The 26,632-nt window shown below is 50.0% G+C and overlaps 1 protein-coding gene across 1 annotated transcript in view; it reads left to right on the top strand.

Moving 5' to 3' along the window:
• Window positions 1-15,083, top strand: part of MSH4 (mutS homolog 4) — a 54,307-nt gene extending 39,224 nt beyond the window's left edge. The window contains exons 14-21 of the mRNA XM_078616917.1: window positions 1,769-1,872; window positions 5,720-5,844; window positions 7,213-7,413; window positions 9,045-9,163; window positions 9,624-9,752; window positions 10,110-10,386; window positions 13,463-13,551; window positions 13,862-15,083. Coding sequence (XP_078473043.1) covers window positions 1,769-1,872; window positions 5,720-5,844; window positions 7,213-7,413; window positions 9,045-9,163; window positions 9,624-9,752; window positions 10,110-10,386; window positions 13,463-13,551; window positions 13,862-14,056 — 1,239 coding nt within the window. The 3' untranslated portion in view covers window positions 14,057-15,083. The remainder of the gene's footprint in view (window positions 1-1,768; window positions 1,873-5,719; window positions 5,845-7,212; window positions 7,414-9,044; window positions 9,164-9,623; window positions 9,753-10,109; window positions 10,387-13,462; window positions 13,552-13,861) is intronic.
• The last annotated feature ends 11,549 nt before the right edge of the window (window positions 15,084-26,632 follow it).

The raw sequence follows: 26,632 nt of genomic DNA, 5'->3' as shown, positions 1-26,632 counted from the left end.
AGAGACCCATAGACTCATCACACAGAGACCCAAATACTCATCACACAGAGACCCATAGACTCACCACACAGTGACCCATAGACTCACCACACAGTGACCCATAGACTCACCACACAATGACCCATAGACTCATCACACAGAGACCCGTAGACTCTTCATAGAGACCCACAGACTCACCACACAGAGACCCATAGACTCATCACACAGAGACCCATAGACTCACCACACAGTGACCCATAGACTCACCACACAGTGACCCATAGACTCATCACACAGAGACCCGTAGACTCATCATAGAGACCCACAGACTCACCACACAGAGACCCACAGACTCACCACACATAGACCCATAGACTCATCATAGAGACCCACAGACTCATCATAGAGACCCACAGACTCATCATAGAGACCCATAGACTCATCACACAGAGACCCATAGACTCATCACACAGAGACCCATAGACTCACCACACAGTGACCCATAGACTCACCACACAATGACCCATATACTCATCACACAGAGACCCGTAGACTCTTCATAGAGACCCACATACTCACCACACAGAGACCCATAGACTCATCACACAGAGACCCATAGACTCACCACACAGTGACCCATAGACTCACCACACAGTGACCCATAGACTCATCACACAGAGACCCGTAGACTCATCATAGAGACCCACAGACTCACCACACAGAGACCCACAGACTCACCACACATAAACCCATAGACTCATCATAGAGACCCACAGACTCATCACACAGAGACTCATAGACTCACCACACAGAGACACATAGACTCATCATAGAGACCCATAGACTCATCATAGAGACCCATAGACTCATCACACAGAGACCCATAGACTCATCACACAGAGACCCATAGACTCACCACACAGAGACCCACAGACTCACCATACAGAGACCCATAAACTCACCACACAGAGACCCACAGATTCACCACACAGAAACCCATAGACTCACCACACAGAGACCCATCGACTCACCACACAGAGACCCATAGACTCACCACACAGAGACTCATAGACTGTGTGAGTCTCACCCCTCACCCCACTCACCCCACCACTCACCCCACCACTTACCCCACCACTCACCCCACCCCTCAATCACCCCACCACTCACCACCACTCACCCCACCACTCAACCCACCACTCACCCCACCCCTCACCCCCATCACCACCACTCACCCCACACCTCACACCACCACTCACCACCACTCACCCCACCACTCACCCCACCCCTCACTCACCACCACTCACCACCACTCACCCCACCACTCACCACACCCCTCACCACCACTCACCACCCCTCACCACCACTCACCCACCACTCACCCCACTACTCACCCCACCACTCACTCACCCCTCACTCACCCCTCACCCCCCAGGTGAGTAAACGTGGGAACCGCCTCAGCTTCACCACCACCACTCACCACCACTCACCCCACCACACTCACCACCACTCACCACCGCTCACCCCACCACTCACCACCACCACTCACCACCACTTACCACCACTCACCACCACTCACCCCACCACACTCACCACCACTCACCCCACCACTCACCACCATCACTCACCACCACTCACCACCACTCACCCCACCAATCACCCCACCACACTCACCACCACTCACCACCACTCCCCCCACCACACTCACCACCACTCACCACCACTCACCCCACCACTCACCACCACCGCTCACCACCGCTCACCCCACCCCTCACCACCCCTCACTCACCAGGTGAGTAAACGTGGGAACCGCCTCAGCTTCACCACCATGGACCTCATGAGGCTGAACTGCCGCAGTCAGGAGGCCGTGGAGGAGATCTACCTCATGTCCAACGTGTGAGGGACCCCCCCTACCCCAGGCAGAGCGTGGTGGATCATCTCCATCTGTCCCACGACTCACTACACTACACTATACACTACTATACACTACACTACACTATACACTACACTATACACTACACTATACACTATTATACACTACACTATACACTACACTATACACTACACTATACACTACACTATACACTACACACTATACTATACACTACTACACACTTCACTATACACTACACTATACACTACACACTACACTACAATATACACTACACTATACACTACTACACACTACACTCTACACTACACTATACACTACACTATACACTACACTATACACTACACTACTATACACTACACTACACACTACACTATACACTACACTATACACTACACTACTATACACTACACTATACACTACACTATACACTACACTATACACTACACTACTACACACTACACTACTACACACTACACTATACACTACACTACACACTACTACACACTACACTATACACTACTACACACTACACTATACACTATACACTATTATACACTACACTATACACTACACTGTACACTACACTGTACACTACACTATACACTACACTATACACTACACTACACTATACACTACACACTATACTATACACTACTACACACTACACTATACACTACAATATACACTACACTACACACTACACTATACACTACAATATACACTACACTATACACTACTACACACTACACTCTACACTACACTATACACTACACTACACACTACACTACTATACACTACACTATACACTACACTACACTATACACTACTACACACTACACTATACACTACACTATACACTACTATACACTACACTACTACACACTACACTACTATACACTACACTATACACACTACACTACACTATACACACTACACTACACTATACACTACTACACTATACACTACACTATACACTAAACTATACACTACACTATACACACTACACTACACACTACACACTACACTATACACTACACTACTACACTATACACTACACTATACACTACTACACACTACACTATACACTACACTATACACGACACTATACACTACACTACTACACTCTACACTACACTAAACACTACACTACACACTACACTATACACTACTACACACTACACTATACACTACTACACACTACACTATACACTACTACACACTACACTACACACTACACTATTACACACTACACTACACTACTACACACTACACTATACACTACTACACACTACACTATACACTACACTACTATACACTACACTACTATACACTACACTATACACTGCATTATACACGACACTATACACTACTACACACTACACTATACACTACTACACACTACACTACACACTACACTATACAATACACTATACACTACACTATACACTACACTATACACTACTACACACTACTACACACTACACTATACACTACTACACTACACTATACACTACAACACACTACACTATACACTACACACTACACTACACACTACACTATACACTAAACTATACACTACACTATACACTACTACACTCTACACTATACACGGCACTATACACTACACTGTACACTACACTACTACACTCTACACTATACTATACACTACACTACACACTACACAATACACTACTACACACTACACTATACACTACTACACTATACACTACTACACACTACACTATACACTACACTACTATACACTACACTACTACACACTACACTACACTATACACTACACTATGCACTATTACACACTACACTATACACTACTACACACTACACTATACACTACACTACTATACACTACACACTACAATATACACTACTACACACTACACTACACACTACGCTATACACTACTACACACTACACTATACACTACACTATACACTACTACACACTACACTATACACTACACTATACACTACACACTACACTACACACTACACTATACACTACACTGCTACACACTACACTACACTATACACTACTACACACTATACACTACACTATACACTATACTACTACACTATACACTACACACACACTACACTATACACTACACTATACACTACTACACACTACACTATACACTACACAATACACTACTACACACTACACTACACTACTACACACTACACTATACACTACACAATACACTACTACACACTACACTATACACTACTACACACTACACTATACACTACACTACTATACACTACCCTACATTACACTACACTATACACTACTACACTATACACTACACTATACACTACTATACACTACACTATACACTACTACACACTACACTATACACTACACAATACACTACACTACTACACTATACACTACTACACACTACACTATACACTACACTGTACACTACACTACTATACACTACACTACTATACACTACACTATACACTACATTATACACTACAACACACTACACTATACACTACACTATACACTACACACTACACTACACACTACACTATACACTAAACTATACACTACACTATACACTACACTACACACTACACTATACACTACACTATACACTACTACACTCTACACTATACACTACACTATACACTACACTATTACACTCTACACTATACACTACACTATACACAACACTATACACAACACTACTACACTCTACACTACACTATACACTACACTACTACACACTACACTATACACTACACTATACACTACTACACTATACACTACACTACTATACACTACACTACTATACACTACATTATACACTACACTATGCACTATTACACACTACACTATACACTACACTATACACTGCTACACACTACACTATACACTACACTACTATACACTACACACCAGAGGTGTGGACTCGAGTCATGTGACTTGGGCTCGAGTCAGACTCGAGTCATGAATTTGATGACTTGCGACTCGACTTGGACTTGCATAACAATGACTTTGTCCCACCTATGAGATGTGGACTCGAGTCATGTGACTTGGACTCGAGTCAGACTCGAGTCATGAATTTGATGACTTGCGACTCGACTTGGACTTGCATAACAATGACTTTGTCCCACCTCTGCTACACACTACAATATACACTACTACACACTACACTACACACTACACTATACACTACACTATACACTACAACACACTACACTATACACTACACTATACACTACACTTTACACTACACTACACTATACACTACACTACTACACACTACACTATACACTACTACACACTACACTATACACTACACTATACTACTACACTACTACACTATACACTACACACACACTACACTATACACTACACTATACACTACTACACACTACACTATACACTACACAATACACTACTACACACTACACTACTACACACTACACTATACACTACTGCACACTACGCTATACACTACACTATACACTACTACACACTACACTATACACTACACAATACACTACTGCACACTACACTACTACACACTACACTATACACTACTACACACTACACTATACACTACACTACTATACACTACACTATACACTACATTATACACTACACTATACACTACTACACACTACACTATACACTACTACACACTACACTACTATACACTACACTACACACTACTACACACTACAATATACACTACTACACACTACACTATACACTACACTATACACTACTACACACTACACTATACACTACACTATACACACTACACTATACACTACACTACTATACTGACCCCCACTCTGTCTGCATGCCCAGGGTGCTGTCCAAGCTGTTTGCGGAGGTCCGTGGGGACATGGTGTGTCTGTACCGGCTTGGTGACGCCGTGTCTATGGTGGACATGCTGCTGGCGTTCGCTCACCGCACCACGCTCACCAAGTCCGGTACGCGGTGGGTGGGTGGGTGAGTGGGTGAGTGGGTGGGTGGGTGAGTGGGAGAGTGAGTAGGTGAGTGGGTGAGTGAGTGGGTGGGTGGGTGAGTGAGGGTGAGGGGGTGAGTGGGTGTGTGGGTTAGTGGGTGGGTGGGTGGGTGAGTGAGTGGGAGAATGATGTAGGACATTGTGTCTCTATAAGCGGTGTCCATGCTGCTGGTACTTAGGTCTGTCTCTAGACCTCCTCATGCACCTAGCCTGGCACAACAATAAATCCATGGCACCTGAGTCTGTCCCTTGACCTCCGATGGTGATGATGATTCTGATGTTGTTGATGACGATGATGATGGTGATGATGATGACGATGGTGATGATTTTGGTGCCGATGACGGTGATGATGATGATGATGGTAATGATGGTGACGATAATGGTGATGATGACGATGATGATGATGACGATAATGGTGATGATGATGACGATGATGATGGTGATGACGATGATGATGGTGATGATGATGATGTTGACGATGGTGATGATGGTGAAGATGGTGATGATGATGGTGACGATGGTGATGATGATTCTGATGTTGATGACGATGATGACGGTGACGATGTTGATGATGATGGTGACGATGATGATGGTGATGATGATGATGATGGTGACGATGATTATGATGATGGTGACGATTATGATGACGATGATGGTGATGATGATGACGATGTTGGTGATGATGGTGATGATTATGGTGATGATGATGGTGATGATGATGACGATGTTGATGATGATGATGGTGACGATTATGGTGATGATGATGATGATGACGATGTTGATGATGATGACGGTGATGATGACGATGACGGTGACGGTGATGCCAACAACAGCACCAAGAGGTGACTTAACCTCTCGAGGGGTAAAATCACTTCTAGTTTTGTTGTGGTGGGGTGACACCCTCCCTAGGGGACCCCGTGTGACCCCCGTGACCTCTACCCCCCGTGACCTCCACCCCCGTGACCTCCCCCCCCCCCCCGTGACCTCCCCCCCGTTACCTCCCCCCACCCGTGACCTCCACCCGCCTGACCTCCCTCCCCCCCCCGTGACCTCCCCCCTGTGACCTCCCACCCCGTGACCTCCCCCCGTGACCTCCCCCCCGTGACCTCTACCCCCGTGACCTCCCCCCGTGACCTCCCACCCCGTGACCTCCCTCCCCCTCCCTGTGACCTCCCCCCCGTGACCTCCCACCCCGTGACCTCCCCCCCTCCCTGCGACCTCCCCCCCCCGTGACCTCCCCCCGTGACCTCCCCCCCCCCGTGACCTCCCCCCACCGTGCCCCCCCCCCCCCCGTGCCCCCCCCCCCCCCCTCGCTGTCTGGGGTGAGCTGCAGTGCGTCCGGACTTCTCCGACACGCTGGCGCTCAAGGGGACTCGCCACCCCATCCTGGAGCGGGTGCTGGGCTGGCCGCTGGTGCCCAACGACGTCTTCCTGTCAGACGCCTCCAACTTCCTCATCGTCACCGGGCCCAACAACAGCGGCAAGTCCACGCTGCTGAGGCAGGTGGCGCTCTGCCAGGTGATGGCGCAGATCGGTGAGTGGGTGGGTGAGTGAGTGAGTGGGTGGGTGGGTGAGTGAGTGGGTGGGTGAGTGGGTGGGTGAGTGGGTGGGTGGGTGCGTGAGTGGTTGGGTGGGTGGGTGGGTGAGGGGGTGGGTGAGTGGGTGGGTGGGTGAGTGGGTGGGTGAGGGGGTGGGTGGGTGTGTGAGTTGGTGGGTGGGTGGGTTGTTGGGTGGGTGAGTGAGTGAGTGAGTGGGTGGGTGGGTGAGTGGGTGGGTGGGTGGGTGGGTGGGTGGGTGAGTGAGTGGGTGGGTGAGTGGGTGGGTGGGTGTGTGAGTTGGTGGGTGGGTGAGTGGGTGAGTGAGTGGGTGGGTGAGTGAGTGGGTGGGTGGGTGGGGGGGTGGGTGAGTGAGTGAGTGGGTGGGTGGGTGGGTGAGGGGGTGGGTGGGTGAGTGGGTGGGTGAGTGGGTGGGTGGGTGAGTGGGTGGGTGGGTGGGTGGGGGGGTGGGTGAGTGAGTGAGTGAGTGGGTGGGTGGGTGGGTGAGTGGGTGAGGGGGTGGGTGGGTGGGTGAGTGGGTGGGTGGGTGAGTGGGTGGGTGGGTGGGTGAGTGGGTGGGTGGGTGGGTGGGTGAGTGGGTGAGTGGGTGGGTGGGTGGGTTGTTGGGTGGGTGAGTGAGTGAGTGAGTGGGTGGGTGGGTGAGTGGGTGGGTGGGTGGGTGGGTGAGTGAGTGGGTGGGTGAGTGGGTGGGTGGGTGTGTGAGTTGGTGGGTGGGTGAGTGGGTGAGTGAGTGGGTGGGTGAGTGAGTGGGTGGGTGGGTGGGGGGGGTGGGTGAGTGAGTGAGTGGGTGGGTGGGTGGGTGAGGGGGTGGGTGGGTGGGTGAGTGGGTGGGTGAGTGGGTGGGTGGGTGAGTGGGTGGGTGGGTGGGTGGGTGAGTGAGTGAGTGAGTGGGTGGGTGGGTGGGTGAGTGGGTGAGGGGGTGGGTGGGTGGGTGGGTGAGTGGGTGGGTGGGTGAGTGGGTGGGTGGGTGGGTGAGTGGGTGAGTGGGTGGGTGGGTGGGTGGGTGGGTGAGTGGGTGGGTGGGTGGGTGGGTGGGCGAGTGAGTGAGCGGGTGAGTGGGCGAGTGAGTGGGTGAGTGAGTGGGTGAGTGGGTAGGTGGGTGGGTGGGTGAGGGAGTGGGTGGGTTGGTGAGTGGGTGGGTGAGTGGATGGGTGGGTGGGTGAGTGGGTGGGTGGGTGAGTGGGTGAGTGAGTGGGTGAGTGAGTGGGTGAGTGGGTAGGTGGGTGAGTGGGTAGGTGGGTGGGTGGGTGAGTGAGTGGGTGAGTGGGTGAGTGAGTGGGTGGGTAAGTGAGTGAGTGGGTGGGTGGGTGAGTGGGTGGGTGGGTGAGTGGATGGGTGAGTGAGTGGTGAGTGGGTGGGTGAGTGGGTGGGCGAGTGAGTGGGTGAGTGGGTGAGTGAGTGGGTGAGTGAGGGAGTAGGTGGGTGGGTGAGTGGGTGGGTGGGTTAGTGAGTGGGTGAGTGGGTAGGTGGGTGGGTGGGTGGGTGAGTGAGTGAGTGGGTGGGTGAGTGGATGGGCGAGTGAGTGGGTGAGTGGGTGAGTGAGTGAGTGGGTGAGTGAGTGGGTGAGTGAGTGGGTGAGTGAGTGTTTGAGTGCTGCCAACTGCTTCAGGTTGCTTCGTGCCTGCCGACTTTGCCTGCGTGAGGATCGCTGATCAGATCTTCACTCGCATTGGCGTGGACGATGACATCCAGCCTCTCTCCTCCACCTTCACCATCGAGATGAGAGAGGTGGGCGGGGAGTGAGTGATTGAGTGGGTGGGTGAGGGAGTGAGTGGGTGGGTGAGTGGGTGGCGGTGGTGAGTGGGTGGGGGTGGTGAGTGAGTGAGTGAGTGGGTGTGTGTGATTGAGTGAGTGGGTGGATGGGTGGGTGAGTGGGTGGGTGAGTGGGTGGGTGGGTGGTTGAGTAGTTGGTTGGGTAGGTGGGTGGGTGTGTAAGTGAGTGAGTGGGTGTGTGAGTGGGTGTGTGAGTGAGTGGGTGAGTGGGTGTGTGTGTGAGTGGGTGTGTGTGTGAGTGGGTATGTGAGTGGGTGTGTGAGTGGGTGTGTGTGTGGGTGGGTGGGTGAGTGATTTGGTGGATGAGTGGATGGGTGAGTGGGTGGGTGTGTGAGTGATTGAGTGAGTGGGTGGGTGAGTGGGTGAGTATGTGGGTGAGTGGGTGGGTGACCCCCGGTGACCCCCATGACACCAGGTGAACTACATAGTTCGCACGGCCACCGACCGCTCGCTGGTGATTATCGACGAACTCGGTCGCGGCACCGCGGCCCACGAGGCGCTGGGAATCTGTCACGCGGTGTGCGAGTGTCTCCTGCAGCGCAAGGTGCCCACCGCTCCTCACCACACTCACCACTCACACTCACCACTCACACTCACCACTCACACTCACCACTCACACTCACCACTCACACTCACCACTCACACTCACCACTCACTCGGTGTGCGAGTGTCTCCTGCAGCGTAAGGTGGCCACCGCTCCTCACCACACTCACCACTCACACTCACCACTCACACTTACACTCACCACTCACACTCACCACTCACTCGGTGTGCGAGTGTCTCCTGCAGCGCAAGGTGCCCACCGCTCCTCACCACACTCACCACTCACACTCACCACTCACACTCACCACACTCACCACTCACCACCCCTGTGCCCCCCCCCCCCCCCCCCCCCCCCCAGACGTTCACCATCTTCGCCACCCACCACCTGGAGCTCTGCCACCTCTCCACCCTCTACCCCAACGTCTCCAACAGCCACTTCCTGGTAGAAACGCGCAACCACCAGCACCAGCACCACCACCAGCAGCAGCACGGTGCCGGCACCAGCCGTGGTGACGGTGCCAGCCGTGGTGAAGGTGCCGGTAAAGCCACCGGTGATGGCGCCAACGCGCGAGTGGTGCCACGTGTGAGGTGCACGTACGCGCTGGTGCAGGGGCACACGCCGGACACGCACTACGGTACTATGTGTGTACGTGTGTGTGTGTACGTGTGTGTGTGTACGTGCGTACGTGTGAGTGTGTGTACGTGTGTGTGTGTACGTGTGTGTACGTGTGAGTGTACGTGTGTGTTGTGTGAGTGTGTATGTGTGAGTGTGTACGTACGTGTGTGTGTGTACGTGTGTGTGTACGTGTGTCTGTGTGTACGTGTGTGTGTCTGTGTGTGAGTGTGTACGTGTGTGTGTCTGTGTGTGTACGTGTGAGGTGCACGTACGTGTGAGGTGCATGTACGCGCTGGTGCAGGGGCACACGCCGGACACGCACTACGGTACTACGTGTGTGTGTGTACGTGTGTGTGTGTGTCTGTGTGTGTACGTGTGTGTGTGAACGTGTGTGTACGTGTGTGTACGTGTGTGTACGTGTGTGTGAGTGTGTGTGTACGTGAGTGTGTGTGTGTGAGTGTGTACGTGTGTGTGTCTGTGTGTGTACGTGTGAGGTGCACGTACGCGCTGGTGCAGGGGCACACGCCGGACACACACTACGGTACTACGCGGGGCGCGCGTGTGAGTGTGTGTGTGTACGTGTGTGTACGTGTGTGTGTGTACGTGTGTGAGTGTGCGTGTACATGTGTGTGTGTACCTGTGTGTGTGTACCTGTGTGTGTTTACACGTACGTGTGTGTGTGTGTCCGTGTGTGTGTGTTTACACGTACGTGTGTGTATGTGTGTGTGTTTACACGCGTGTGTGTTTGTACGTGTGTGTTTACATGTACGTGTGTGTGTTTACACGTAAGTGTGTGTTTACATCTACGTGTGTACATGTGTGTGTGTACGTGTGTGTGTTTACACGTATGTGTGTGTGTCTACGTGTGTGTGTTTACATCTACGTATGTACGTGTGTGTGTGTACGTGTGTGTGCGGGCCCGGATAAAACTACGTGGCCGGGAGTCAGAGCCATTCCCTGTACACCTTCAATAGCTGTACTGGGGGAATTTACATTTGGTACAGATATAATGGGAGGCTGATCGATGCCCGGTGCGATCAAGGGATGGCTCCCTATTTGCTCAACCACGTTATATATGCCGATGATTTGGTGATAGCTGCTCATTCAGAGGAGGAGTTGGAGGCGCTTCTGCTGAAACTGGAGTGTGCCACTAAGAGGTGGGGCCTTACCATCAACCCCACCAAAACTAAGCACCTGCCTGGCTATTTTGTACCATCGGACACTCCAACCCCACAACTCCCAATCAGTGATGGGGCAGTTGTGGAGAGAGTTGAGAGTTTCCCATACCTGGGCAGTGTGCTCATAACCGGCTCCGGTTTAACAGCGGAGGTCTCACTCCGAATCAGTCAAGCGGCAATATATTTTCATCAGTTGCGTAACGCTGTGTGGAAGCTGCCTGGTCTGTCGCTCCGCACGAAGCTTCAGGTCTTCTCGGCCACAGTCATTCGTCCCTTCTCTACGCTTGCGAAACGTGGACCCCCCTAATAAAGAATCTTCGCCGGTTAGAAACATTTAGGCTGGCCTGCCTACGATCCATCCTGGGTTTAACCAGGCTGGATTGTGTGAGCTCACAAATCCTTGAAAGATCTGGGCAAAGTCCCATCGGTGAGCTCCTCCGGCAGACAAGGCTGCGTTGGCTGGATCATGTAGCCCGCATGCCCAGCCACCGCATGCCTAAACAGCTTTTGTTTGGCTGGATCGAGGGGGCTAAACGGGCGCGGCATCGGCTAGAGAAGAGATGGAGTGATGTGGTACAGGAGGACGTGGAGCTGAGTGGACTTGCCGATGACTGGTACCAGCGGTGTCAAGATCGGCCTCTGTGGTGGAGGCTCGTGAAGGACGCTGCTACTGGGCAGTTGGAGGCAGTCGCCCTCCAACAACAATGGAGGGCGGAGGAGCGACGCTCACAACAACGAGCGGAGCGCCGGGTGGCTAAAGCACAGCAAGTTAGCACAGTAGGGGGCACAGGTGGTGCATCAGCCAGTCGTCTCGGTCATCTCTGTCAGTCGACCCGTGGCACCTGCTGGGTCTGCCCCGTGACCTCGTGCCAGCGGGCGTTCGACACTTCACGTGGCAGCCTCAAGGTGCACATGGCCTGGTACAAGCGTCGTGGTGACGTCACCGCCACTTAGTGGCGAATGGCGGTTGTTGTTGTTGAGTGAGTGAGTTTGATGGATGGGTGAGTGGGTGGGTGAGTTATGACGATGGGCGTGATGGGGCCCACGACCTCCTGTAGACCAGGCGAGGTAGTCAACATCTCCTAGCCACCGTAATGATGATGTTCGTGGTGTAACCCACGACCTCCTGTAGACCAGGCGAGGTATTCAACATCTCCTAGCCACCGTGATGATGATGTTCGTGGTGTAACCCACGACCTCCTGTAGACCAGGCGAGGTAGTCAACATTTCCTAGCCACCATGATGATGATGGTGGTGGTGTAACCCATGACCTCCTGTAGACCAGGCGAGGTAGTCAACATCTCCTAGCCACCATGATGATGATGATGGTGGTGGTGGAACCCACGACCTGTAGACCAGGCGAGGTAGTCAACATCTCCTAGCCACCGTGATGATGATGGTCGTGGTGTAACCCACGACCTCCTGTAGACCAGGCGAGGTAGTCAACATCTCCTAGCCACCGTGATGATGATGGTCTGGTGTAACCCACGACCTCCTGTAGACCAGGCGAGGTAGTCAACATCTCCTAGCCACCGTGATGATGATGGTGGTGTAACCCACGACCTGCTGTATACCAGGCGAGGTAGTCAACATATCCTAGCCACCGTGATGATGATGGTCGTGGTGTAACCAACAACTTCCTGTAGACCAGGTGGGGTAGTCAACATCTCCTAGCCACCATGATGATGATGATGGTCGTGGTGTAACCCACGACCTCCTGTAGACCAAGCGAGGTAGTCAACATCTCCTAGCCACCGTGATGATGATGGTCTGGTGTAACCCACGACCTCCTGTAGACCAGGCGAGGTAGTCAACATCTCCTAGCCACCGTGATGATGATGGTCGTGGTGTAACCCACGACCTCCTGTAGACCAGGCGAGGTAGTCAACATCTGATGGCCACTCTCCGTGCGTCCAGGTCTTGAGATGGCCACTCTGTCATCGCTGCCACCCGCCCTGCTGCAAGACGCCACCGAGATGCTCACACGGATCGGCGTCAAGAGCTGGGTAACGATGCACCTCCACTACCACCACTAGCCCCCACTAACCCCACTACCACCACTACCACCACTACCACCACCACTACCCCCACTACCATCACTACCACCACCACCACCACCACTACTACCACCACTACCACCACTACCACCACTAAAACCACTACGACCGCTACCCCCCACTACCACCACCACTACCACCACTTCCACCACCACTACCTCCATTACCCCCACTACCACCACTACCACCCACTACCCTCATGACCCCCCCACGACCCCCCCATGACCCCCCCCCCCGTGACCCCTCCACGACCCCCCAGATGGAGCGTCAGGCCACCTCTGCTCCCGTGCTGCTGCGGGCTGCTGTGCACCGCCTGGCGACGCGTCTGGGCCAGGCGGCGCGACACTCGCGGCTGGACGGCGCCGGCCTGGCCATGTACCTGGGGTCACTGCGGCAGCGTCACCTCGACGAGCTGGACCACATCGCCAGCAACACCAACAACAACAACACCTGAACAACAACAACAACACCTGAACAACAACACCTGAACAACAACAATACCTGCACACCAACAACAACACCACCACCACCGCTACCACCACCGCCGCTAACATCGCAATCAACACCGCCAACACCAACACCTGAACAACAACAACACCACCAACTTCACCACCACTACCACCGCCACCAACGCCACACCACCAATGCTACCATCACCACTGCCACCACCACCATGAATGCTACCACCACCACCACCAACTGAACACCACCACCACGATCCAACACCACCAACACCACCACCAACGCCACCACCACCAATGCTACCACCAACAACAACCGCCATTCGCCATTAAGTGGCGATGACGTCACCACGACGCTTGTGCCAGGCCATGTGCACCTTGAGGCCACGTGAAGTGTCGAACGCCTGCTGGCAGGAGGTCACGGGGCAGACCCAGCAAGTGCCACGGGTCAACTGACTGAGATGACTGGCTGATGCACCACCTGCGCCCCCTACTGTGCCAACTTGCTGTGCTTTAGCCACCCGGCGCTCCGCTCGTTGTTGTGAGCGTCGCTCCTCCGCCGTCCGTTGTTGCTGGAGGGCGACTGCCTCCAACTGCCCAGTAGCGTCCTTCACGAGCCTCCTCCACAGAGGCCAAACTTGACACCGCTGGTACCGGTCATCGGCAAGTCCACTCAGCTCCACGTCCTCCTGTACCACATCACTCCATCTCTTCTCCAGCCCGTGCCGCGCCCGATTAGCCCCCTCGATCCGGCCGAAAAAAAGCTGTTTCGGCATGCGGTGGCTGGGCATGCGGGCGACATGACCCAACCAACGTAGCCTTGCCTGCCGCAGGAGCTCACCGATGGGACTTTGCCCAGATCACCACCAATGCCACCGACACCACCACTACAGTGGAGGGGTAAGCGTGTGGGTACCATTGAGTGGTGTGGGGTAGGCTGACGGAGGTCCTGATTAGCCAGACGGTGATATTATTTCGTGCTGTGTTGTTGGATATATAAACAAAAAGTTTGCTGTCAAACTGGCTCAGTGATTGAGTAATTGAGTGAGTGAGTGAGTGACTGAGTGAGTAGCTGAGCTACTGAGTGAGTGATTGGTTGAGTGAGTGAGCGACTGGCTGAGTGAGCGATTGAGTCCGTTATAGAGATTTTGTTGGTTTAGATCACGCGTGAATATATGAATGTGTCGTTAAAACCCACCACCACCCGACACGGCCAACTAGCAAGGGATGAAGGGTTGTCACGTAAACAGAACGTGCCAATTCTTCACTGGTGTGGTGTGTTATCACTGAGGCGCGCACACGATTTGGTGGAGGCAACGCGTTTAGTAAAACATTCTCAGTCCTGTCGTCAAGTGTGGCTACACTGCCTCTAGGCTGTTCGCTCTGTGCCGAGTTCGCGAAGCGAACGGTGCCGGACAACATCTACGCTGCCTGACCCTCAATCCTCAGATAAACTCCACAACGAACGGCGAGCGAAGCTAATGACGACGATGATGATGACGATGATGACGACGATGATGATGACGATGGTGATGATGACGATGATAATGGTGATGACGATGATGATTACGACGCTGAAGATAACGATGACGATATTGACAATGATGATGACAATGGTGACGATGATAGTGATGATGACTCACCGTGAGTGTGCGCTCACACGTACAGGTGTGTGTGTGTGCTCACACGTACAGGTGTGTGTGCGCTCACACGTACAGGTGTGTGTGCGCTCACACGTACAGGTGAGTGTGCGCTCACACGTACAGGTGAGTGTGCGCTCACACGTACAGGTGAGTGCGCTCACACGTACAGGTGAGTGTGTGCGCTCACGTCCAGGTGAGTGTGCGCTCACACGTACAGGTGAGTGTGTGCGCTCACACGTACAGGTGAGTGCGCTCACACGTACAGGTGAGTGCGCTCACACGTACAGGTGAGTGTGCGCTCACGTCCAGGTGTGTGTGTGCGCTCACACGTACAGGTAAGTGTGCGCGCTCACGTACAGGTGAGTGTGTGCGCTCACACGTACAGGTGTGTGTGTGCGCTCACACGTCCAGGTGTGTGTGTGCTCACACGTACAGGTGTGTGTGCTCACACGTACATGTGTGTATGCTCACACGTACAGGTGTGTGTGTGCTCACACGCACAAAGACAGAGACCCCCATCCCCCACAAAGCCTCGGCAGACTGTTGGGGTGACAAGCGTTGATGGCGAGTAGCAGCGCCGCCTACGAAGGTCGGCACTGTGGCACACGAGGGGGTGGGTGGACAGCGCCACGCCCGGCCGCCTTTGTCTCCCCAGTGATAGCGATGTTTCTACACAACACCGCAGGCCAGGTGACTCAATTGAGGCTGAGTCGACCTAGGGAAGGCCCAGGACCGGCTCAGATAATCGTCACCGGCGTTGGCCGTGAGCGGGAATCGAACTCAGGTGAGCGGGTTCGTAGCCGCGTTGAGCGAACGCCGCACACCACATCACGTGACACGTGACGCACCCACCCTGTCACGTGACGCACCGACCCTGTCACGTGACGCACCCACCCTGTCACGTGACGCACCCACCCTGTCACGTGACGCACTCACCCTGTCACGTGACGCACTCACCCTGTCACGTGACGCACTCACCCTGACACGAGTCACCAAAGCTTTAAAGCGTGACCGAACGGACAAGTGGGGAGGTGCGAAACGAGCGAGTGGGTGTGGTGAGTGGGTGGGTGTGGTGAGTGGGTGGGTGAGTTGGTGAGTGGGTGGGTCGAGTCCGGGGGGGGGGAGCCCCACGCACTGTCCTCCCACGTGTTCCGGCGGTGTGGTTTGTCAGTAAGTGAGCGTGTGTGTGTGTCTGTGTGTGTGTGTGTGTCTGTGTGTGTGTCTGTGTGTGTGTTTCTCTGTGTCTCTCTGTCGGTGTGTGTGTCTGTGTGCGACTCTGTGTGTGTGTGTCTGTGTGTGTCTGTGTCGGGAGCGATAGTGTAGCGCAGGGGTCCTCAAACTTTTTAAACAGGGGGCCAGTTCACTGTCCCTCAGACCGTTGGAGGGCCGGACTATAGTTTTAAAAAACTATGAACAAATTCCTATGCACACTGCATATATCTTATTTTGAAGTGAAGAAACAAAACGGGAACAAATACAATATTTAAAATGAAGAACAAGTAAAGTTAAATCAACAAACTTGCCAGTATTTCAATGGGAACTATGGGCCTGCTTTTGGCTAATGAGATGGTCAATGTCCGGTTCCATATTAGTCACTGCTAGTCGTAACAAGTGATGGAAGTGTGCATCCGTTAGTCTAGATCTGGTTGGAGATTTCAAATGTTTCATTCTGGAAAGATTCTGTTCACAGACATAAGTGCTGCCAAAGATGGTTGCCATTTTGAGTGCATGGTTCCTGAGATGAGGATATGTCTCAGAGGGGAGAGATGCATAGAAATTATGAAGGCTGCTTGACTTGAATGCGTCTTTCAGAGAGTCACAATTCTGCGGTTCAGCCAGTTCCATTTGGTAAATTGTATCCACATTTTCAATGTCAATAGAAAATGGGTTACGGAAAAGCTGTATGTCCTGTTCATGGAGATGAAGCTCTTTAAATCTAAATTGGAACTCCTTTTGCAATTTTTCCAGTGAATCCACACATGTTTTGTTTGGGAATGCAACCAATGGTGTTTCTGCTAACAGATTTTGAGTTGTGGGGAGATGGCAAAAGTTTTCCTCCTTCACTTGTTTGATGAGGAGGCCTAATTTTACTTCAAATGCTTTGACATGTGATTGCATATCACAGATGAGCTTCCCCTTTCCTTGAAGTTGCACATTGAAACTGTTGAGTAGCTCTGTTACATCTGTCAGAAAGGCAAGGTGCCATTTCCATTCTGCATCATTGAGCTCTGGTACTTTTTTAGTTTTTTGAAAGCAGAAAAGCTGTAATCTGTGGAAGTAAGTCATAGAAACGTTTCAAAACTCTCCCTCGACTCAGCCAACGGACTTCTGTGTGGTACAGAACATCTTCATAGTCAACATTTAGCTCAGACAGAAATTCCTGAAATTAGCTGTGGTTTAGTGCATGAGCTCGAATGAAGTTAACACAAAATTCCACAATTTTCATAACAGAGTCCCACTTCAGTGATTTACTACACAGCGCTTGTTGGTGGATGAAGCAGTGTATGGCTATTGGATGAGAATGGTTATGTTTGTCCATCTCTTGGTTAATGCGATCAATTGCTCCTTTCTTAGACCCACCATGCTAGGAGCACCATCAGTTGTCACACTGACTAGTTTAGCCCAGTTCAGCTCCAAACCATTCACAGTTTGGCAAACCTTTTCATAGATATCCTCTCCTGTAGTTGTTCCTTTGATGCTTTGCAGTGCAGCAAGCTCTTCTGTGACTTCGAAATAGTCATTCGTCCCACGAATAAAAATTAGAAGTTGTGCAGAATTACGAACATCATTGCTTTCGTCGAGTGCCAAGGAAAAATAGGAAAGTTTTTTTGTGGAGTTTTGCAAATGCTGATGCAAATTGTCTCCCATTTCTTCAATCCTCCGTGTAATTGTAGGTCCTGAAAGACTCACTGTACTAAATAAATCGGCCTTCTCTGGACACATCTCTTTGGCAACAGAAAGAAGGCATTCTTTAACAAATTCTCACTCCACGAATGGTCTGCCAGTGCACGCTATTAGCTTGGCAACTTGAAAACTTGCTCGCAGTGATGAAATATTTAGCTACTTCTGCTTCACAAAAGTATTTTGCCGAGTTGTTAATGTATTTTTCAGTTTTAATATTTTATCTTTTCTCACTTCTCCGACCAAACAATCATATTTATCTTTATGTTGAGTTTCATAGTGTCGACGTAAATTGTATTCTTTGAACACAGACACTATATTCTGGCATATCAGACACACAGCTCTTTCCTTGTACTGCATGAAAAAGTAATCGTAAGTCCACTGTTCTTTGAATATCCTACACTCCGAGTCAATTTTTTTCTTTCTTGACATCATTGTTTCCTAGGGAGTCAAAATTGCTATTAGTAAAATACCAATATATATATACAGCGCTACAAAAACAATATACCAGCAATAACTTTGCCCACACAGAGACATACAGACTGCACTGCCCATCAATGCAGTCTGATTGGGGGAACTCCGCTTTTACCCCAGGCTCACACTGGTGCGGGTGCCATTAAAAAGTTAATTACACCTGCAGTTTTGTTCACAGATCGCAGTGCGATCTGCGAAGTCGCATAGGAATCTGATCGCATGGGGAAGAAGACCCATGCGTTCCGATTCCACTGCAGGAAAAAAGAAGGCACATGTGCCTTTTTTCTTCCGAATCTAATGCAAGTTCAGCCATACAAGCATATGGCTGAACTCGCACTGCTCAGAGATCGCAACAGTATGAACCGGGGCTTACACAACATACACCATATAACCTCATACAACTGAATAGCAATCAGAATATAAATGCACTTACTGTCATTTAAATTGGGTTTCCTACTCCTCGGCTGTCTGGCACTGACCAGCACGGGAAAACAGCAGGCAGCCCCTCCAGAGATCAGAGATCACTCTGTTATTACCCCTCTATCATTTACTCAGTGGTGCATGTGCTGGGGATCTAAATCCCCAGCACACAGGAATATCACTGGGAGTGGAGCCGAGGGGCAAGTGAGGGAGCTGAGGGAGGGAGAGCCAGTCAAGCGCAGCCAGGGGAGGGCTGGCAGCCTTAGGCCTGGGGGGCAAGTCCAGTCAATTGGCCCATTGAACCATTCACCAGCGCAGCCTTCGTAGGCGCTCGCTAACGGCACTTGCCCCTATGGTCTGTTAAGGCTACACGGGGGATCTTCGTTTTTGTTTATACCCATGTGCAGGTCCGACCATTATGCCGTGTCAGCCCTCTGCTGAGCTCTAACCCTGCAGCCCCCCTCCATCAGCACGACAAGAGCGCTAGCGCGCCACGGGTCCACGGGGCGCCAGCGTGGATCTGATGGAGACGTCACAACACAGACCTTGAGAGCCCAGGGAGGCCCTGTCACCACCGCCACCACCACCGCCACCACCGCCAGCTCAGCCCTCTCCAGCCATGGCCTGCTGCCGTTTTTGGAGCTCGTGGCTGCCGCTGCTGCTGCTGCTACTGCTGGTGCTACTCGCTGTGCCGCTGGTGCTACTCGCTGTGTCGCTCGCCGCATCTCGCTCGCCTGCCGGGACCGTCCAGCGGAGTCGTCGCGCCCAGCGGTGAGTGTCCGTCAGAGGTCGCAAACGGGTTTTGATTCCTTACCCGTACCCGGCTGCACCAGGGTCGCAAACGGGTACCCGTACCCGGCCGTACCCTACCCGTACCCTACCCGTACCTGGCCGGGTACGGATAGGGTATGGGTATCGGGTACCCGATTGCGACCTCTGGGATGAAACCATGTTGCAGGCGCGGGTGGGTTAATTCTAGGAACTTGAATTGTGAGAAGAGACAAGACGTTGGGAAATGAGTGACAGTTACTCACCAGTGACTCACGGTCTACCCGTACCCAGAGGCAGAGGCGTAGCTAGAATATTTTGCGCCCGGGGACGAACTATAAAATTGGCGCCCCCCCCCCCCCCCCCCACGTTTAATCACATTTTCCTATTACATCGAATAAGGAATAACAATTTATATTTTAATGAAACATTGTATTTAAAAAAGCAAATTTATAGAAATTATATTACATGGCTCACTCAGTCATTGTCGTAGACTGGTTGACATAGTCTACAAACATTATTTTTTCTTGATTTCACTGTCGCAAACTGGTCAATCACGTAATCAAAATCAGTTTTTTCCAATGTTTCTCTTTCAACGCGAAGAAGAGCAAGATCACTGAGACAATCTTGTCCCATTGAAGCACGCAAATACGACAAAATTTAGTTTCAATTTGCTGAACGACCGCTCACAGCTTGCAATTAAACTGCTATTGTTAATACAATTTGCAGTGGAATTCGCAAATATGTCGTCTCCATAAAACACAATAAAACCAAGAAGATCCAAAGGAGTTTCTGGTAAAACTTCATTCCGGTTACTGAGCAGCATTTTGCAATCTCCAATTTCTGTGAAAAGTTCGTGACCATTGATGTCGGTGTCATAGAAATTTCCAAAATCTGTGCAATTTCGATGAATTGCATAGACATCTGTGTCGGATAGAAGAGTTTTGACGTCCAGCAGAAATCCAAATTTTGTGTTAGGTCTTTTAGTCGTAAAAACCGTGTTGGCATCTCCTGTTGAAGTCGATAAAATACGCTCTTCATAACGCGCACAATTTCTTCTTCTGCTGAAAGTCCTGCATCTCTTGCCAGTTCTCCTGGCATCTTCCGACGTCGCCTAATTCTTCTGTCCACATCGATCCCCCAGGCTGTGCATCTTGTTTTGGCGTTTTCTACAGCAACTTGGCTCAAATCATCACGAAGCTTGAAAAATTCATGCTCCAAAGATTCAAGATCATCTTCTTGGTTCTTTCGGTAAAGTCGTGTAGAAGGGAAGTAATAAAATAATAAAAATAAAACAATAAAATAATTCTCAAGACGTTTCGGCCACAACGCAAGCAGCCGTCATCAGGTGAAAACCAGGTCTGTCGAGGCGACAGCGTCTGAATGAAACAGCACACGAGCTTGGAGCATATATATATATAAGCTGGGTTGGAAGGGGGGGAAAGGGCGCCTTGACAAAAGAATTTGCATATCAAGAGGAATTTAGCATATTTATGGGAAATGCAGGAATGTGATTAGTACTACATATGCCCGTGAATTATGCAGGACTAGCAGCATAAAAGGGAGGGGATATGGAAATGAAGGTATGTGAATAGTACTAATTATGCCCGCGCATTATGCAGGATTAGCAGCATCAAAGGGAGGGGATAGGGGTAGCATTAATAAAGGGAAGGAGTGTTAATAGAGTGTAGCTGCAGTAACTAAAACCAACACGTAAACAACTAAAGTATGAACTACATAGTATCATCAGTATACTAACTATACTCTACAATATGCTGAGTTACTAACAGTAAGTAATACATTACAATTCTACGTCGTAAAGATTATATAATATGCTTCCATATTAACTTTATTCTCTTACATCACACGAGTACTATATAATGCCATAGACAAACCCAACATTAAATTATATACTGTATTGCTATAAACCACCCTAAACCTTATACATTGTATTATACACTATGTATTATTCTACCCACCCTAATGTATATCACACTGCTATATATTCACTATACAATTACGATACTATATATTACTTTGTACATTGTATTAAGCATATAAATGTTATACTATTTGTTATTATACACTGTACCATTGCCCGTCGTGTGAAAGATACTAAGAGGAAGCAACGAAATATGTCAATGGGAGAGTAGCAGGGCAAATAATCTATTCCCTGCGGAGAATACAATGCCAGTGAGTGGAACGCGGTCTGAAAGTCACAGTAAATGTGAACACAATCAGTTAAGATCCGAAATGGTTTATTACGTCCTTCCAATGATTGCTAAGCCAGAATCCATCTTCTCGGTTGAAATTGTCTCTGTGTTTGTATATGTGGATCGCCTCCTGAACCAATCTCTCATGGTATCCAGATGGCTTGCAGAGGACCTCTGTCTTGGAGAAGTCAATATCATGTGAGCCCACTGAATTGTAACAGTGATCTGCCACGGCTGAGGTGTTTGTCCTACCGTGTTTCAAGTCTGCTTTATGTTCACGGATGCGGTCCGAGACATGTCGTTTGGTTTCTCCAATGTAACTGCTACCACAGAGGCAACTTAGTTTGTAGACGCCAGGGTACTGTATGTCTGGAACCACATCTTTTACAGACGGGACCAGATCACGGATTTTATGTACTGTGTTGAATCGGACCTGGATCTTGTGTTTAATCAGGATTTTGGAGATCTTTTTTGTGACCCCAGCAATGTAGGGTAAGGTGATGGTCTTGAAAGGCTCCTCAACAGGATCCTTCTTGATGGTTGGAGTGATGGCCTTGCGGATTGTGTAGTCGGAGTAACCATTAGCTTTAAGAGCTGGGCGTACGTGTTTGAGTTCACTGGCAATGTGTTCCTGGTTGGAGATGCATTGGGCTCTATGGTATAGAGCAGGGGTCCTCAAACTACGGCCCGCGGGCCACATGCGGCCCGCCGAGGACATTTATCCGTCCCATGGTCACTAATTGGGCTGCGCTTGTGAGCACTAATTGGGCTGCGCTGGTGAGCACTAATTGGGCTGCGCTGGTGAGCACTCATTGGGCTGCTGTGGTGGGCACTGATTGGGCTGCGGTGGCGAGCACTGATTTGGCTGCGCTGGTGAGCACTGATTGAGCTGCGGCGGTGGGCACTGATTGCGCTGCGGCGGTGGGCACTCATTGGGCTGCGCTGGTGAATGGTTCAATGGGCCAATTGACTGGACTTGCCCCCCAGGCCTAAGGCTGCCAGCCCTCCCCTGGCTGCGCTTGACTGGCTCTCCCTCCCTCAGCTCCCTCACTTGCCCCTCGGCTCCACTCCCAGTGATATTCCTGTGTGCTGGGGATGTAGATCCCCAGCACACGCACCGCTGAGTAAATGATAGAGGGGTAATAACAGAGTGATCTCTGATCTCTGGAGGGGCTGCCTGCTGTTTTCCCGTGCTGGTCAGTGACATACAGCCGAGGAGTAGGAAACCCAATTTAAATGACAGTAAGCGCATTTATATTCTGATTGCTATTCAGTTGTATGAGGTTATATGTTGTATGTTGTGTAAGCCCCGGTTCATACTGTTGCAATCTCTGAGCAGTGCGAGTTCAGCCATATGCTTGTATGGCTGAACTTGCATTAGATTGGGAAGAAACAAGGCATGGGTCTTCTCCGCACTGCGATCTGTGAACAAAACTGCAGGTGTAATTAACTTTTTAATGGCACCCACACCAGTGTGAGCCTGGGGTAAAAGCGGAGTTCCCCCAATCAGACTGCATTGATGGGCAGTGCAGTCTGTATGTCTCTGTGTGGGCAAAGTTATTGCTGGTATATTGTTTTTGTAGCGCTGTATATATATATTGGTATTTTACTAATAGCAATTTTGACTCCCTAGGAAACAATGATGTCAAGAAAGAAAAAAATTGACTCGGAGTGTAGGATATTCAAAGAACAGTGGACTTATGATTACTTTTTCATGCAGTACAAGGAAAGAGCTGTGTGTCTGATATGCCAGAATATAGTGTCTGTGTTCAAAGAATACAATTTACGTCGACACTATGAAACTCAACATAAAGATAAATATGATTGTTTGGTCGGAGAAGTGAGAAAAGATAAAATATTAAAACTGAAAAATACATTAACAACTCGGCAAAATAATTTTGTGAAGCAGAAGCAGCTAAATATTTCATCACTGCGAGCAAGTTTTCAAGTTGCCAAGCTAATAGCGTGCACTGGCAGACCATTCGTGGAGGGAGAATTTGTTAAAAAATGCCTTCTTTCTGTTGCCAAAGAGATGTGTCCAGAGAAGGCCGATTTATTTAGTACAGTGAGTCTTTCAGGACCTACAATTACACGGAGGATTGAAGAAATGGGAGACAATTTGCATCAGCATTTGCAAAACTCCACAAAAAAACTTTCCTATTTTTCCTTGGCACTCGACAAAAGCAATGATGTTCGTGATTCTGCACAACTTCTAATTTTTTATTCGTGGGACGAATGACTATTTCGAAGTCACAGAAGAGCTTGCTGCACTGCAAAGCATCAAAGGAACAACTACAGGAGAGGATATCTATGAAAAGGTTTGCCAAACTGTGAATGGTTTGGAGCTGAACTGGGCTAAACTAGCCAGTGTGACAACTGATGGTGCTCCTAGCATGGTGGGGTCTAAGAAAGGAGTAATTGCTCGCATTAACCAAGAGATGGACAAACATAACCATTATCATCCAATAGCCATACACTGCCTCATCCACCAACAAGCGTTGTGTAGTAAATCACTGAAGTGGGACTGTTATGAAAATTGTGGTATCTTGTGTTAACATCATTAGAGCTCTTGCACTAAACCACAGACAGTTTCAGGAATTTCTGTCTGAGCTAAATGTTGACTATGAAGATGTTCTGTACCACACTGAAGTCCGTTGACTGAGTCGAGGGAGAGTTTTGAAACGTTTCTATGACTTACTTCCACAGATTACAGCTTTTCTGCTTTCAATAAACAAAGAAGTACCAGAGCTCAATGATGCAGAATGTAAATGGCACCTTGCCTTTCTGACAGATGTAACAGAGCTACTCAACAGTTTTAATGTGCAACTTCAAGGAAAGGGGAAGCTCATCTGTGATATGCAATCACATGTCAAAGCATTTGAAGTAAAATTAGGCCTCCTCATCAAACAAGTGAAGGAGGAAAACTTCTGCCATCTCCCCACAACTCAAAATCTGTTAGCAGAAAAACCATTGGTTGCATTCCCAAACAAAACATGTGTGGATTCACTGGAAAAATTGCAAAAGGAGTTCCAATTTTGATTTAAAGAGCTTCATCTCCATGAACAGGACATACAGCTTTTCCGTAACCCATTTTCTATTGACATTGAAAATGTGGATACAATTTACCAAATGTAACTGGCTGAACTGCAGAATTGTGACTCTCTGAAAGACGCATTCAAGTCAAGCAGTCTTCATAATTTCTATGCATCTCTCCCCTCTGAGACATATCCTCATCTCAGGAACCATGCACTCAAAATGGCAACCGTCTTTGGCAGCACTTATGTCTGTGAACATATTTTTTCGAGAATGAAACATTTGAAATCTCCAACCAGATCTAGACTAACGGATGCACACTTGCATCACTTGTTACGACTAGCAGTGACAAATATGGAAACGGACATTGACCATCTCATTAGCCAAAAGCAGGCCCATAGTTCCCATTGAAATACTGGCAAGTTTGTTGATTTAACTTTACTTGTTCTTCATTTTAAATATTGTATTTGTTCCCGTTTTGTTTCTTCACTTCAAAATAAGATATTTGTGTAGAGGTGTAATTGTGTAGATGTATGGGTACGGATGGGAAACAAACACAAGGGGCGGGGTTAGGGCTGTATACGAAGGAGGTGCTCGCACCGATGTCCGCACCTACATCCCCCACGGGCCCCTCCTGGGGGCCGAGTGCTATAAAAGGTGGTGAGCCAGAGGGCTCGAGGTCGAGTATTAGCTTAAACCAGCGATGAGCGAAGACCAGCTAGAATAGGCCCCGGAGCTCCCCTGGCTCGCTGTCCTTGTCAGGGCCGACCAGGGCAAGCCGGTGGCGTGGCCCCGAGAGCCCAGACTGACGTTCTTATAAGAGCCGGTCTGGAGACTCAGGGTGCCGGGATCCCAGCTTGACCAGGGCTGGGATAGGTAGCCTCCCCTAGCTCCGTAGTGGAGGACTCGGGCGTAGGTTAGTGGGGTTAGATGTTGCGTCTCCCTGTTAGACGAGTGAAGGGGACGATACCCCTCTAAGTGCTGTGTGTACCCGTTACTGTGCACAAGTTGGTGTTAATAAATAAGTGTGCCTCCAACTCCATCGTCAAAGCCTCCTGAATACTTACTACATCTGGGGTCAGAAGTGAACGTTCAACGATGGACACACGAGGGACGA

Source organism: Lampetra planeri, chromosome 52 (genome assembly GCF_965212315.1).
Source record: "Lampetra planeri chromosome 52, kcLamPlan1.2.h2, whole genome shotgun sequence".
In the NCBI taxonomy this organism is placed as follows: Eukaryota; Metazoa; Chordata; class Hyperoartia; order Petromyzontiformes; family Petromyzontidae; genus Lampetra; species Lampetra planeri.
The sequence above is the reverse complement of the archived record's forward strand: the minus strand, read 5'-3'. Positions and strand labels throughout refer to the sequence as shown.